This window comes from Xiphias gladius, chromosome 21, assembly GCF_016859285.1.
Source record: "Xiphias gladius isolate SHS-SW01 ecotype Sanya breed wild chromosome 21, ASM1685928v1, whole genome shotgun sequence".
Classification (NCBI taxonomy): Eukaryota; Metazoa; Chordata; class Actinopteri; order Istiophoriformes; family Xiphiidae; genus Xiphias; species Xiphias gladius.
The window spans coordinates 29,158,010-29,174,705 of record NC_053420.1 but is presented as its reverse complement, the minus strand read 5'-3'; the positions used below and the strand labels follow the sequence as shown (position 1 = coordinate 29,174,705).

At 40.4% G+C, this 16,696-nt stretch overlaps 1 protein-coding gene across 1 annotated transcript; it reads right to left on the bottom strand.

Moving 5' to 3' along the window:
- Positions 1-6,194: 6,194 nt before the first annotated feature.
- On the bottom strand, positions 6,195-15,844 carry nuf2 (UF2 component of NDC80 kinetochore complex). The gene is made up of 13 exons (XM_040115493.1): positions 15,578-15,844; positions 13,306-13,380; positions 12,996-13,072; positions 11,211-11,272; positions 10,987-11,084; positions 10,305-10,378; positions 9,351-9,444; positions 9,199-9,261; positions 8,910-9,047; positions 8,670-8,810; positions 7,793-7,968; positions 7,499-7,634; positions 6,195-7,387 (listed from the first exon to the last, which is right to left on the bottom strand). The coding sequence occupies exons 1-13, from the start codon at positions 15,698-15,700 to the stop codon at positions 7,280-7,282; spliced, it is 1,365 nt and encodes a 454-aa protein (XP_039971427.1). The 5' UTR covers positions 15,701-15,844; the 3' UTR covers positions 6,195-7,279.
- Positions 15,845-16,696: the final 852 nt, after the last annotated feature.

Genomic DNA, 16,696 nt, shown 5'->3' with positions numbered 1-16,696 from the left:
CTGGGGAATAAATGGTATCTCAGTGACTTTGTTAGTGGGATGATTGTTGGTGCCAGATGGGTTATTTTGAGTAGTTCTCAAACTGCTGATCTCGAGTGATTTTCACACACAGCAGTCTCTGGAGTTTACTCGGAATGGTTTGCAAAACGTAAAATATCCAGTGAGCAGCAGTTCTCTCGTTGATGAGAGGTCAGAGGGGAGTGGGCAGACTGGTTGGAGCTGACAGAGAGGCTACGGTAACTCAGATAACCACTCTTTACAACTGTGGTGAGCAGGAAAGCATGTCAGAATAAACAACGCGTTAAGCCTTGAGGCGGATGGGCTACAACAGCAGTAGATAATGTCGGGTTCCACTCCTGTCAGCCAAGAACAGAAATCTGAGGCCGCAGTGGGAACAGGCTCACCAAAACTGGAAAGATGAAGACTGGAAAAACAGGGTCTGAGGAATCTGGATTTCTGCTGAGTCGTGCATATGGTAGGGTTGGAATTTGGCATCAACCGCATGAATCCATGAACCCAACCTGCCTCTACCCCAGGCTGCTGTTGGTGGTGGTGTACTGTTTCACCAGTAATAATACTATTTACAGACCTGATGTAGAGATGATCATAAATGTAAATAATCCATTAGTACAACATTAATGCAATAATTCATATGAATTAACTTTTTTTTTAGGGATAACCCGATTTGCTCGTGGAGCAAAAACTCGTTTCCACTAAAAACTGTGGGGGGAAAAAAAAAGTCTCATGTGAACTTTTGTGGAAAGAAAACAATGGATTGTTCACTCTGTTCAACAAGGAATTAAATGATGTTGAGCTTCAGTTAACCAACAGATTGCGGGGCATTTGTTACATTACATTCAATGTGAATTATGACAATCAAAGCAGGTCATGCTGAGGCACATTCAAGTTATTACCAAGTACAAAATCTTTACTGAAGCAAAGGTCGGTACACAAGCAGGCAGTCAGGAACAGGCAAACAAAAACCAGAGGGCCAGGCAAGGATGCGGTCCGAAAACAGAAACAGAGTCACACGGACAATACAAACAATAGGAAGAATGCTGGAACACGTACTGATGAAATAAAGAAAACATGACCTAGGAAGCTGAGCTGGACATGAGTGCTCTTGTGATGGAATATTGCATAGCCATAGGTTGGATATGTGTCACTTTAAGATCATTACAAAAGTGAAAGAGAAGATAGGCAGGGCCCACTGAGGCCCTCATCATTTCACTTGATAATGATTCAATTATGGTGCACATTCCTAGAAGGGGGGTTTCGGGGTCTGGGGCCGTGTAGGGTCGCCCGCTTGGCCTGATTGACAATTCAGCCTTGAAGTGACCGCTACAGCAGTTCAAGTATAAATGGCCACGGTCACTGTCTCTTATAAAGACTGTCAGTACAAAAAGAAGTGTAAAAATTGAGTCTTTACAATATAATAATATTCCTGAGAGAATAATAGCAAAGCATTATAATTCCAATTGTATCTCAAATGAATACAATTTCAATAAAATAATTCCTCCTTAAAGAAACACTTACATTGCCAGTCAGTCCAGTTAGGATCAGCAGCTGGTCTTGGTGATGATGTGTGAAGCTGCTTGCTATGGAGAGCCTATATATTCAAGACACTCATTTCAAAAGCCCCATTTCACTCTGGGACATACGGATCAACATAAAGAGTTTAAAATGGTTGGAAAAACATTGTTCGAGCCGTTTTTGCTCGGCACCTCGACTGAATTTAAGCCCTGAGGCGTCGAAAGGTCGAAAAAGATTTAAAAAAGGTTACTACTGTATTATTACTGTAAAAAGTAATAAAATGAAATAACTGAAACAACATTGCAAAAGTAATCACCCAGTTGGTTTGCTGAGGTCATTTGTGTCACTTTAGCATTTTTAACCTAACTGTGTAATGACGATGTGGGAGCTATTTATCATTTTGTTGTCTTATTTGTGATGTGTTTTAAGACTAGATCCATTAATTATTTTTCTTCTGTTGGATATTTGTCTGGTTTGGTTCGTTTGACAAGTTTTTTTTCTTTTAGATTACTTAGTCTATTTTTGGTTTATGTTGTAAGAACTGTGCAGCACTTTAGGCATCTCAACTTTTCTGCAGGTAGGCAGGTGCAGGTCCGGCATGCACCCAGGAGGGTGTATAATTCATTTGTTTTTTTTTATACCAGAGTAAGAGAGGCAGCAGTAGCCAGGATTTCTTTCTTCGCTCGTTTGACTGCTTGACAAGGTTAGATAACCCTGAAGAGCAGACAAAGACTCTGTATGGACAATGGACTTGCTTCATCTGTGTTCAACGCATTCCTGTTTGTTTCAAGTTTGATTTTGATTACGGACAAATGGTCACTAAAGAAGCTGAACTGTTATGGATTTTTTTTTTAAATACAGCTTTCTTTTGCTACTAGACGTAAAACAGATGATTTGCATTGAGCCTGAAGAGTGAAACTTAGGTTTTACTGTCGCGTCAGTGAAGATATTAGATAGTAGAAAGTTCCAGTCTGGCACTGCCTCCAACCTCCATCCGTCTGGATGAGGCGCCGCTCATCTGGGAGGCTTCGTCATGCGAGGATTTAGATGTAGGTATGAAGCACCCTCCTCTGGGGACATGGAGGGAGGCAGACTGTCGATGTGTCCCCCATCCTGGGAGAACACAGACTCCAACAGCCAGGAAGTCCACACACCTGAAGTCCGAAGTCCCGTCCGGCGTTGCCGCAGCATCCAGTCACATCACATCCCCCGAGGCCAATCCGTGGGGGCAGTTCTTCGGTCCACGAAGTTTCAGCTTTGGTTTGTGTCGACCTGCTGACATATGCACCTGCCCGTCGCGCTTGTTCGCACCGCTGACGCCGCCGACGCGGAGCCAGTGTTTATTATAGACCTCTGGTACCGCTTGGATCGTTCGGCGTAAAGTCATCATCGGCGGACTATTCCAACCGGTGTTCACCCTTTGACGGCACCGTTTCCGAGGAACGCAGCGACAGTGGCCATCTCGGCTGAAAGACGAGGATCCGTTCTCTGTGACGGGATCCATTGATGACACAACGGGAGTCTGAAGGGAGCACGACCCGGTCCTTTACTTTCTGCATCCGCGCATCTGTCTCAACAGGCTGCCGAAAGCAGCAAGAGACAGAGGGAGCAGCGGAGCCTCTGGAGAGAAGACATGAGAGTGTCCCCGGCCCTCCACCTCTGCCCCACAGGCCAAACGTACGCACACAATGTTGGTCTTGAGCTGCCTCCTGTTACTCTGTTGGTCAGAAAACCAGTCTGTCCCAGCTCGACGGTCACCCCACGCCTTTCTCCCGCTCTCCCGCACCAGTCCGAAGGGTGTAGCCAAACCAGTCGGACCCCGCTTCTCGTCCACTCCCTGTCCCGGGAGAGAACAGCGGGAGAAAGGCAGCAGGGGATCCAGACCCGGAGGCCCCCCAGGGGCCCGTGGACGACGTCCGGCAGCCCTCTGCTGTTCACGCAGCGGTGGAGATGGCCATGGCGGGGATGGCCGACTCGCCATACAGCCCGGGAGATGTGAGCCTCCCGCTGGATAACAGGCCAGGCGCAGAGCTCCACGGCTGGACCAGCCAGTAGCTCTAACACTACCACGCACACACACAGTTTGAAGATAACGCTTTCATTTCTTAGTGTGTAGATAAGTTGACACTTTTACTTCTTCTGAGCTCTTTCCTTCCTTTTTAGATTGTAGATCATTTTTCACTTCGTAATCTCTGAATTTCTAGATAAATTCAAAGTCTTTCATTATTTGTTCTTAAGATGTAGATACGTTTTAACTCTAAATTTTTGAACTATTTCATTCCCTTTTAATATGTTGATAAATCTTTCACTCTTATTCCTTCTTAGCGTGCGGAGGAGCTTGAACTCTTTCATTTGTCTTGGTTCGTTGAGGAGTTTTAATGAGTGTATTCCCTCTTAGTTTGTCGACGTGTAATGTAAACCTCTCAGGTGTTTCATATCGTCTACACTTTCTTTGAAGTTCTTACTTAAAAAATGTCAAGATAAGGAAGTACTGGTAAAACACTGACTTTCCCCACCAACTCTTTCCTTTTCTACAGTTTCCTCAGAATAAGAACCAAACGCATTTACAAAAAAATCACAAAACCGAACCTCAGTATGTATAAAGTGTATTCCATTTTAGTATCTAGACAGTATATTTGCACCATACTTGGATGAAACACTTTTTGATTGTTTGATAAATTTATTTAATGTTTCCAAAAAATGGGGCTTTAGTTAGACAGTCCATATGTCAGTAGAATGACATAAAATATCTTCAGTTTTCCTTCTTTGATAAATTTTCCATTTTCCATTAAATGGATTTTTCAATGAATAACGTCAATATATGAACTGATAAGTTAGAACATGTCTTAGAGGGTGTGTTATGTGGTAGCATGTTACGCGGACTCCAGCCACTAGAGGTCCGGATTGCACAGTTTGAAAGTGCTCCGATGATGTTAATGTATTCATTCGCAGCCGGCTCCTCCCTTGGCGATGTTCAAGCCGAAACTGGTGGGACACACTCTCAGTTAGCTGTGTAGTCCCTGGAAAGTCTTCCATGGCTTCAAAGGTGGAGAACAAGAAGAATAAGTGATGCATTTAACGTTTAAGAATATGACAGTTCTTAAAGTCCAAAGTCTTAAGAGTCTTAAAATTGGAATATGAACAGTAGGAAGCATAAATGTGGATGGAACATTGTCAGAGGGTTTGGGTCAGGGGGTTAGACCCTTCTATAGACCTATTATGCAACACAAAAAGTTGATGTCAGAAGGAACATATATGTATTTATAACATTTTTGCATATTGCATCAACTTTGTGCGCACGCACAAGGACGCACGTGTGTCCTCGTGAGCCGGGACCCACTCGTAGAAAAACAGCTCCGTAGCGATACTAGAGGCCTAAAAGTCCACAGGAAACCTTCAGCTCTAGCCCCCCAATTTCAGGGGTCCAGAATGTACAAGACAAATGAACTGAGCTTAGGCAGACACTCGGTATCTTCCCTGGGGAATCCCTGCCCTGGTACGTGCTGCAGGCAGCTTCACTTCTTGGGCTTTTGACTGTCAGTTGGCTTCGCAGCTGGCGAAACACATGCGTAAGAGGGGACAGGAGCTAGGTTGCGGTCGAATAGTCAGAACATTAGCCCTGTGTCCTTTCCTGACCGCTTTTCCTTGACCTCGTCATGGGGGTGACCAAAAAGTGCGAAGGGAGAATTAGTAAGGATTCAGGAAAAAGACAACCGCAGTGATAAGAGAATCCAATAGGAGTTCCACGGTTGATGTGGGGTGCTGTCGCAAGGAATTGCGGGATGGCATTATATTATAAGGATATAAGAAAGGAATCATTGAAGCACCTTTCCATATCATTTAGGGAATTCGACCACCTCTTATCATGGCTGCCACCCAGTTAGGAAACTAAGCAAAAAAAAAAAAAAAAGCCTTTTCAACCGCAGCCCTAGGTTTACACTGACTTCTGACTAGCAACAGGAAAGGGTCTCTCCTGGGCCGGGGTGACAGGGGTGCTGTTACTACTTGCAGTGACATTATGAAAATAAACCCCGTCATGAGGGAGTTTTATTCACCAGAAGCATATGGAAGACCAGCATTAGTTTACTTCGGAGCAATCACCCTCCTAACATTTGGATACTGAATCACGGCCACGAACACCAGTGACAGAAAACATGTCATTTCCAGACCAAGCTGCCACTTCAACACAGTAGCCAACGCACAGTGAAGTCAGTGTTAGAAGTTTGCCAAAGGGAGCGGGACGGAAGAACTATATTTTTAGTGGGTTCATTAGAAAAGGGAAACAACTATGTCATTATACCCCAGGAAATAAGTACAACTTGGAAATATGTACTGCCAAATACCAATGACCTTAAATCCACAGTTTAACAAGGCAGAGAGACTCACTGAAGAGACGTGATTCAAAATGAACGTATTTTTATTGAATTGAGTAAAAAAATGGACGGTATCACTGAAAAACAGACATCGGTGAGTGTTTGGAAACATTTTTATTCCAAAGTCTACTTTAAAATAATAAATATTTTAGAGTTAGAAGTTACATATAAATTTACTTCTAGTATTCAAAGGAGACAAACCAAAACTGAACCTAAGTGGGCTGGGGCTGGTGAACGGGACAGCAGGCTACATAGAGGAGTGTCCAGGGGTGCAACCATATACTCGCCAACTAGTGCAGCCACGGCAACCTAACCACACTCACCCAGCAAATGGGTGAACCAGTTGCTTGTCCCAGAGCCTTTAACCACAGCGAACTGTGAAGGGACCTCACCCAGGGTGGCTGGCCTCCCCGGTACACCAGTACTCACGTCTACACAATAAATGTAAGGAGGAGGAACTACAAAGTTACCAGCTGTTTAAAATGCTGAACACAGTTTTTAAATGGTTAAAAGGAGCAATGTCTAAACAATGGTAAAATATGGCAAGCACTTAAAACCCAAACCAGACAGAAGTAATTAGAATGATCCTCAATCTGCATATACAACAAAACGATTTCACGGTTGTCCAGGCCCTACTTACCACTGTGGTACGAAAAGGGTTCCAACCAGGAAGCCTCACTAGAATACCCCCAGGGAAGAAGCTAAAACAGTGTCCACATAAAGCAAGCCATTGTGTCAGGCTACATACCTCTGCAGTGTGAAAGAGGAGCCACACAACTATAGCACATGGCAGGAACAAGAGCTCCCTAGCTCCTTGTTTCCTATCAATCCCTGATTTGTTCACAGCGTGTTGCTTGGGGACACAGAGATGCTATCTCCTAGCCGGCACGTCCGGTCTTACCCGACCGTTTTATAAAAAGCGGGATTTGTGGCCAAAATCGAAGTAACAGTTGTTTTGGTTTTTGATTTTTATTATCCGGAAATCTGACTTTAGTTTTTTATGTTCAAGAATTTCCCTTTTTTTTTTTTTTTACATTTAAAAGATACATAGTTTCACCATAAAAGAAAGTTTGGCCATGACTGATCACAGAACAAATGTACAAAACGTATGATGTACAACAGTACAACAATGTTAACATAGAGCTACCGCCTTGCAATTCCTGAATATAAGACGCTTTACTTTTTACATTCTGAAGCTTTGAATTTATTAACCAATGATATAGATGACAGCTATTACTTTCATTAAAATACAACTCTTTGTTAAACATTTTAAATACTAATGGTCAAAAGGCAATACAATGTGAAAAAAGTAAAAACAGGACATATAAACAGTAACACGGTAATATAACTGACAAAAATGAAAACTGATCCATTTAAAAGTTTGCAGACATCTTGATGACATCTTCTTTCAGGTCCACAACGTGCATTTCAATTCTCCTGTGCAAGTCATCCACTGAAGTTGACAGGGTATCGTACAGAGCCTGGACAAGGTGAAATGAAACATGTTAGCCTCAAAGCACGAGTAAAAGTATGACAAAGCTGGACCGTGAAGCAGATGTGTAGGAGGTGGACCTTCCCTGTCCTGACCGTACCTGAGCTTTCTCTGTCTCTTTGCTGCAGACATCTCTCAGGCTCTGGATCTTGGCCTTCAGCTGCTGCGTCTCTCCTGAGATCTCTTGGATTTTGTCGGCCATCTCCTCACGCTTCTGATGGATTTGGTTACATTGCCTGGAGAACAGGCAAGTTTAGGTTTTGAAACTTTGTTTTTACAGAACAGGATTGTCAGATTGTTTCTATTTATCCAGCTGTCTACTAAGTAAATTCCATGAGATTATAAGATTGACCAGTGGTGGAGCATGCTGTATATATATTATGGCATTAAATACCCCAAAACATCTTGGACATGCTGCTCCTTCATCTCTCTCTTCATCTGTCTCCGGATGTTCTGTTTGGTCTCCTTGTCCAGCTTCATGCCCTGAGCTCGCTTTACCTGGCCTTCCTCGATACACAGGTTCTTCAGCTCCTTCTGCTTCTTCTCATATTGAGCTGTCAGCTCCTGGTGCTACACACACAAACACAAACACACACACACGCCCAGAAAGATACAAGATAATTCATTATGCACAATGACAGGCTGTAAAGGAACAGGTCCAGTGTTTCCACCCCAGGCTTACCAGCATTTGGTGTTTGGAGAATGTAAATTCTGGCACCAGGTGAAAACTATGAAGAATCATCGTGCCTTCGCTCATTGACATTAATGACTTTAATTAGATTAAATGAAACCACTCATTTATAAGGTGGTACACTGAAGCCCAATCTACACTCATACCAGTACCTTCCGTCTGTTGTCAGATGCAGTTCCCCATCATCAGCAGAAAAAGCACATCACAACAGATCAAATCATCATATTCATTAAAAGAAGTAGTTCCTTATTTAACACTATTTTATTTTATACTAGATTATATTACTTATATCACTATACAATTAATAAATTAATAATATATTGCTTCTATAGTATAATTATGTTTTTTTGCTATTAAAAAGAATGTGAGTCTATGGAAAATTTAAACAAACTGTGTGCTTTTTTAATAAACTTGTAATGTATTTCAATGCTTAATCAGGATGTTAGTAAGATTTTTCCTTCTCAATGCAACAAAATTATCATAACATATTTGCTGAGGCTGTTACGGTTATTGAACAAATGTTCTTGTTTTTAAAAAGCAAAAGAGATTTAAATACAGAACGCTTGTACACTGTTCATACCGTCTCTTGTCTCTGCTTGGTATTGTTCATGCTGCTCTCCAGGTCCTGCAGCAGGTTGTACATCTGCTGGATCTCGGCCTCAGTGTGACTCACACTCTGCACCATGTTCTGCAGCTCCACCACACGCTCATCTGTTTCTTTCTGAAATCAGTGCCATCAATAATCATTGTATCAGTCTGAACTCATTTCAACATGCCATCTTTTGGAACCATTGGTGTCCGGGTTTCCTTTTCTACTCACAATGGAGTTCTTGATGTTCTTGACGTTCTCCCTCATCTTCTCCATCTGACTCTTCAGCTCGTCCGGAGACTCCACAATCTGAGACTTGAGTTTGCTAATGTCTTCCTTCAGGTTGCTGACGTCCAATTTAACCTGGGCCTGTCACAGACACATTCAAACACACACATCTTGACTCTTACTGTCTGTATTTTTAATGAGGAGGTTTGGGACATCACACCAGAGAACAACTTTATATTGTGAACAAAAACATAGAGAGTGCTTATTAAATATTTAGGTCACAGTCACATACCAGTTTCTGAGACTTCTCTGCAATTTTGGTTTTCAACTCTGCGATGCAGTCGTTTTTAGCATTCTGAAAGGAGATGAGGTTATGTCACTTTCACTGACAGCTCATACAACCACATATTTTTATTATCCAGACTGCATTTCATCTCCACCTACCACATCCTGGTATTCATGCATGGTGGTGGCCTGCAGCTCAGAGAGAGCCGCTGCCAGCTCGTCTGCCTCGGCCTGCTGCTCTGGTGGGATGGTCCTAGACAAGGACGAGACAACTCTGTAAAGATCTCACTGCAAAGTGAACTACTACTTCCATCTTTCATGTCAGTGGAGAGAACATACATTTCACTGTCATGTTTTCATTTCTTTTGCTCATGTTATTATAATTATTGTAACATTTGTTTTTGCAAAATAAATCATCAGTTATTTTGAGTTTAATGCTGCAACTAACAATTATTTTTAGAGCTGCAGTAATATTTCAAGCCAAATGCCAAACATTTCTATGCTTCAAGCTTCTCAAATGTGAGAATTAGCTGTTCTTTGTTGTCCTCTGGGATAATTAATTGAATGTCTTTGGGTTTTGGACAGTTGGTTGAATAAAACAAACAATTTGAAGACGTCACCTTGGACTTTAGGACATCGTCATGGCCATTTTTCAGTTTTTTCACACAATTTTAGACCAAATGATTCATCAAGAAAATAATCAAGGGTTTAATGAAAATAACTGTTAGTTACAGTCGTAATTATTTTCATTATGACTTAATCTGAAAAATTATTTTTACAATTAGTCTATAGAAATCCTCACATTGGAGCAGCTCGAACCAGTCAATGTCTAGCATGTTTGCTTATTAATTGATTTATGTGATTAATTGACTATCAAAATGGTTACAAATTAATTTTTTGTTGATCAACTAATCAATTCATCAGTTTGACACTGTCAAAAATTTGTTTTTAATAAAACAAAAAAAAGATCAAAAGGTAACAACTCATCTTTACCCAATCCCTCTCTACAGGCCATATAGCTGGCCAGCCATAAAGCAACCAAGCAAGGAGAAAAAAAGAAAAAAAAAAAAAAAAATCACGTCACAGATGTGACATGTTTAATTCAAGACTTACGTCAGCATCTCAATCTTCTTCTCTGCCTCTAGATTGCCTTTGGTGTAAGCCTGAAGCCTGTCCATGTCTGCCCTCTGACAACAGAGAAACTATCTGTTACAATACGTGAAATTTCAAACACACACCAGGATAATGGTCACTAACTTTGCAGAAGCCAGAGCAGTCAAGAAAACAAGCTTGTGGTTGAAAGAATGCTCAAGACAAAAGATGACCAACAGTGTCCATTATAAAAAAAAATTAAAAAAATACTGAGATCAAAAGTGAATTAAGCATAAATGTGCAATTAAGAGATTTCTCTGCAATGATAGCCCTAACTCTCTGTCATTTTCACACATCAAATTAAAACAGTTTACAGGGATATTTCTAATTAAGGAAGTTCTATTATATATTTAGACCTTCTATTAAATCTTGGCATGTCACCTCCAACTGTTGATCAGTAGAATAGTGTGAGACCATTGGCAGGACTGTGCATCTCTTCACTCGTCGTGTGTGTGCGCATGTGTTAGTTTGTGCACATGCACAACATAAACAAAACAGGGACCCACTAATAGACAAACAGCTCCACAGCACTTCTAGAGGTCTCCACAGGGAGCCTTTACCCTCGAGATACTATACCACTAGTGAGGGGTTAGCGTTAGGCTAAAAGCTAGCCTTTATCCCTGTTTTGACCAGTTTAACATACAAATTTGGCCTGCTTCTCCAAGATCATGTCCATCCTCTGCTTCCTGAAGTGAAGAAAGTTCATGATTGCACTGAGAACTGTCAGAGTCTTCTGTTTTTCTGGAAAGGAACAGCAAAGACCATTATCAAAGGACTGGTTAAGTTTTGAAATGTGAATTAGCCTGTGCATTATGTGGTTATTTTTTAATGATCTCTGGAAAGATGAAATAAGAAACATATTCTTACTTGGGGCTAGAAGGTCATTCAATGAGAAATCATACACCAAGCACATAGGCAGAAATTGCCGCCTAAAAAGATGATGAAGAATGTTGGTAAATAAATAGTAACTAAATGGAAAAATAAAAAAATGTATATATCTTGCATTACATCACATTGAAATCCAATTCCAGGGCTGTAGCGTTTTGAATACCCAACTGAAAACAACAAAACAAATAATCTACTATTTTCATTTGAGTCTATTTATTTGCATAAGCAGTAGGGTGGTGTAAGCAAAACTCCACTGTGCAAGTCATTGAATCCCTAGTCTCTCTATGGATGCTGCCATGTAGCTGACCTCTAACATTTTTGTGGAGGAAGGCAAGTGAGTGAACACATACAAATCCTGGTTGAAATTATTGGCACCCCTGAAGTTTAAGTACAGAATTGAGAATATCTTTAGAAATAAAAGCAAATTAACCAACTTTCTATTATCAAAATATTTTTAAAAATGCCGAAGGTTACTGAATGAAAGAAAATAAAAAAACAAAGCAAAACTTACCCCAGACAAATTATTGGTACCCTTCATTAATATTTGGTTGTAGAACCTTTGGCAACAATGAAAGCCTCTAAACATTTTCTGTAGCCATCAAGAAGCTTCTTGCAACTGTCTGCTGGTACTCCATCTTTTCCTTTTCAACCATTCTTTTGTGCTGCTGGATGTGTGCTTTAGGTCAATGTGCTACTGAAAGACCCAAGACCTCAAACCTAGTTTTCTGAAACTGGCTAACACATCTTGCTCTAAAATGCCTTGTTGATCTTGTGATTTCATCATTCTTTTCATACATTCAGTGCCTCCAGTACCAAAGGCAGCAAAGCAGCCCCACAACGTGATAGAGCCATGTTTTACTGTAGGTAGGGTGATCTTTTCCTTTTTGGCTTCATTTCATCGCCTATAAACAAACTGATGAGCTTCATTCCCAAAGAGCTCTACTTTGGTTTGATTCATCCATAGAACATTATCCCAGAAAGACTGTGGCTTGTCCATGAAAGGTTTTGCAAACATTAGTCTTTCCTTTTGTCCCTGTCTTTCAATAGTGGTGTCCTCCTTGGCCTTCGCCCATGGAGCCCTACTTGGTTTATTCAGTGGTGTATGGTGCGGTGTGAAACCGCCACTCCAGATTGCTCCAGGTCAGCCTGATGCTCTTAAGATGTCTTGTGAGGTGTTTTTTCCACAATCCGCATCAACCTTCGCAGACTTCTCTCAATGAGTTTCTTCTTAGCACCACACCCTGGAAGCGTCTTAACAGTTTTATGACTGTGATACTTCTTGATATTATTACGAACTTTTGAAACAGGGACTTAAAGATCTTTGGCGATTGCCTTAAGTCTTTGGAATTGTTGTTTTTGATAATAGTATTTCTGATGCTGTCAGACAGCTCTCATGTCTACACCATTATTTAAAAAAAAGACCCTTGAAACAATCAGCAGTTGTTTGTTATCTCGTTTAAGGGAACTAATTTAAATTCATCAAAAGGGTCCAAATATTTGTATCCGGTGTACATTTTGTGTCTATTTTTTATTTCACTATATGGAAGCATTTTTTGTTGTTTTGTTGTTTAGCAACCTTTGATATTTTATTAAAATATTTTGATTAAATAAAATTGGTTAATTATCATTTATTTCTGAAGATATTCTAAATTCTGTACTTAAAATTCAGGGATGCGTATAATTTCAACCAGGACTGCACATAAACTCATCGGCTGGTGCGTACTGCGTTCTTGTATATCCTGGAGACAGAGCAAGAAAACTCACATGCGCATGTAGACGCTCATGATAGCAGTTGCCCCCTCATGATATACTGGATACTGAATGTTCTCCAGAAGTGGAACCTGTTCGAAAACAAAAAGCAAATCAAGCTCTCAACTAAAAGCAAGGAAAACATGTAGCTGTACGAGGTGATGGCTCTGTGACATTTACCACTACATTATATCCTAGACAAATATTAGATGCTGAAAGTGACATTTCTAATACCAGACAAACGGGACTAGACAAGACTGCATAGTATAATGGTGCACATGCCGGAATGCAAACTGGTTAATTTTTGTTTCAGTGAAACACTTACCATAGAGTGACACTCTGGTCTGAAACGATACAGGAGATGCAGCACTCTCATGTACAATGTTTGAACTGCCTCTGGCTGTAAGAGAGAATAATTAAGTGTTTATTTAATGGTCTGAAGTTTTAACGACCAGAGAAGATTGAGGACTATAAAACAAATAGCATCTCCAATGCAGGCTGTTATCTCATCTAGTCCAGTTCTTTGTCTCACGGACGTCTGACTTTGCTACATATCTACAGCTGCTTCCTGCCCAGTCTCCAAGGTGTGTAAATTTGAACTTGATTAAAGGATAGGTTAGGATAGATTAAAGAAACAGCTCGCGACCCAAAGCCACCACTTCATCTGTCTAACACGGCAGTGGTTCTGTTATAGCCTGGGCATGTATGGCCGCCAACTGATCTGGCACACTGGCATTTATTGATGACTTCACTAGCGATGTGCACGATTAGTTGACTAAACAATTAAACATTGCTACCCTCACTAGTCGGCACAAGAAATACTAATTTGGTTAAGTCAGTTAATGTAATTATTAATATTTTATTGATGTACAACGCTGGTTAACTGCTGCGTCTAAGATGATACGCAGCTGCCAACGACTAGCACCCCGGCATGCCCGGATGATATAAACAAGCAAGGTGGAAAGTGGGACAGAAGACATCTCTCAGCATTCCCCTTGGTGAAGACCAGACTAAAGGCAGAGCAACCGCACAACAAGCAAGAGCTGAATGTGACTGCAGTGAAGCTCTGGGAGAGCATCACCAGGGAGGATACAAAGTGTCTGTGGTGTCTGTGGGTCAAACATTTCAGGCAGTCATTGACTGCAAAGGAATTTCCCAAAATATATTAAATAGGATGATTCTTTTGGAGTTCATGTGTAGTTGTCCAATTACGTTTGAACCGCTAAACTTTGGGCGTTATGTGTTTCAAAGGCTTTATCTCCCACACAGTTCTTTCTATATTAATGTAAACACATTCAAATTAAAGCTGAGAGTTGGCAATTTAATGTAGTATCCATTATTCTATTTAGAATTGAATGTGCTGAGGCTCAGAGCCTGGAGAACAGAGGCCCCCTCTGTCGTCCAGGTAATTTTTGCAGCTCTGTCTGTCAAATCAAGTGGGTATCTGCCAAAGTTCCTGTCTTTTTAGTACAAACTTCCCTCCTTGTGTTTCCCCATATAAGACTTTCAATGTACATTTCACGATTGCTTTAACTCAGTTTTCACAGAGTTCTCAATATGAAAAACTCTTACTGTGAATGGGTAAACTGGCTAGCACAACACAAAATGCTCTCCTTACAAAGTGCGAAACATAAAATCACAGGTTCGGTCCTCAAAATACAGACATCTCATATAAGCAATACATATTCCTTCTGTTTACCGTAAAAATGTTGTAATGTATTGACTTTCTCTTGCTGTAGTAATTGTGATCTACTGGTTTATGCTTTCAAGCATTACAGTATTATTACTGTATGTTCAATAATTAAACTAATAAGTGATGGAAATATTTATGATTTGGTTTTGTTGAATAAAAACACAAACTTTGTGGTGGCTAAAGGTGAGGTAGACCAATGAACGGACATATAGTCACAATCATCATTTTTCATTGTAAATGCAGGATTTACTCTAATAAGTTCGATTTTACACCACATTATCTATATTCACAGTAACACAATATATTCAGTAAATAAAATGAAAGCTTTTTTTGAAAGAAAGGGAAGTCTTATTCGCTTGCATTTTAGATACTTAACTATTGTGTACGTTTCTGATCTGACGAAAATTTGTAGTAATGATTTTTACTTTAAAATGTAATGCAATTTCAATGATGATCATATATAATTTTGTGATGCAATTTAACGAATGGTGTGTTTTTCAGTTTCGAATTCTGGATACTGAAAATTGAAAATTGAACGAAAACAATTGCAAAATAATGTAAGACAGACTTGAAAAAACGTCAATCTATTCTTTAAAAGGATGCTGTGCAAACGTATTACCTTCCACGTCTTTGCCGTTGTCGATAAACCAAACAACGCTAATTCATCAATCTTTTTGACCGGTGTTTGGCATAGTTGATGCTTCTCCTCATAATGGAACATGTCAGATTAAGTTAACCCCTAACTTTGTAGTGATAAAGCTACTTATGCATTTTTCTGTAAAGACGTTCAAATATACTAATTATTTTGTAATTAGTATAAAGTAGTAAACCTTTTTTTTTTTAATCAAATAATTAATGTTATTCATTTTGCCAGCAGACAACAACAGCACCAAACGGACGTTACCTTCGGAGCAGGAGTCAGGTCGCTCTTAGTAAAGTGTTTGGCCTCTTGGCCAGTGAGAACTTCTGTTCGGTAGAAGTTCACTATTGCATCCGCAGTATAAACAGGGAAGGTGTTCTCAGTCATTGTCAAAACGTTAGTGCCGAATAAAAACAGACGATACACAGAAAAACTATTTCAATTTCAACGACGATGCGAAATTGGCGCCTTGAAAAGACTTCCTTGTTGATTTGTAGACGGCACGTCTGATTGGTCCTTTTGTCCTTCTTCTGTTGTGAGTGAGAGGAAACATTACTGAACAGCGCCCCCTGCCCCCCCTTACCCGCCTAGCTCGTACTGCAAGCAGTAAGACAAATATACTGGCCAAATGAACGAAAACAAAAGCAAACACTTTATAATTACAGTATTTACGTTTACAATTATAAAAAAAATGGCCATAATTATGATGAAATCTATCAGGAAGGAATTCTCATGTCAGTATTGTCTTTAAAAATAGATAAACAAATGTTCCCATTCAAGAGAAAAAGAATGACAAAAGCAAGTGGATCAGTTACACAATAAATGAGAGACAAACTCATCAGAGCCCCAAAACACAAGTAGAATCTGTGGTCCTAATATATGTTGTAAGATAGTGGCTGGATAGATCAAATCTTTAATCTCTTTAATTAAAATTCATTTTTATTAGTAGCCCAATCATACAGTATAACTGGGGGGCAACTACCACACCCTTTTCCAGAAAATACTGGAATTGGGAAAAAAAAAAAAAAAAAACAAACCTTAAGCAACCAACTCCAATTCCTGTTGGAGGAGTTCAAGGATCGCTCTTCATTGGGCACAGAAAAGCCTATTTGAACTTTTCTGTGACTCATCTGGCTCCAGGGGGTCATTTAAATGAACACTGACTCTTTCATGAACACGAACTCTTGGAAAACGGAGCTCGGAAAAGCATTGCCTGTCAGGATCGCCGTTTGCTTCGAAGGTCTTTCCGACTCTTCACAACCGTCTCACTGCTCTGCTGGTCATATTTCGTCCCTGCTGTGGGATAGAGCGCGTCCGCGCAGCTTAATACATACAGAGCAGACACCGGTGGTGAGAGAACGATGCGGAGGGGGATGGAAACGA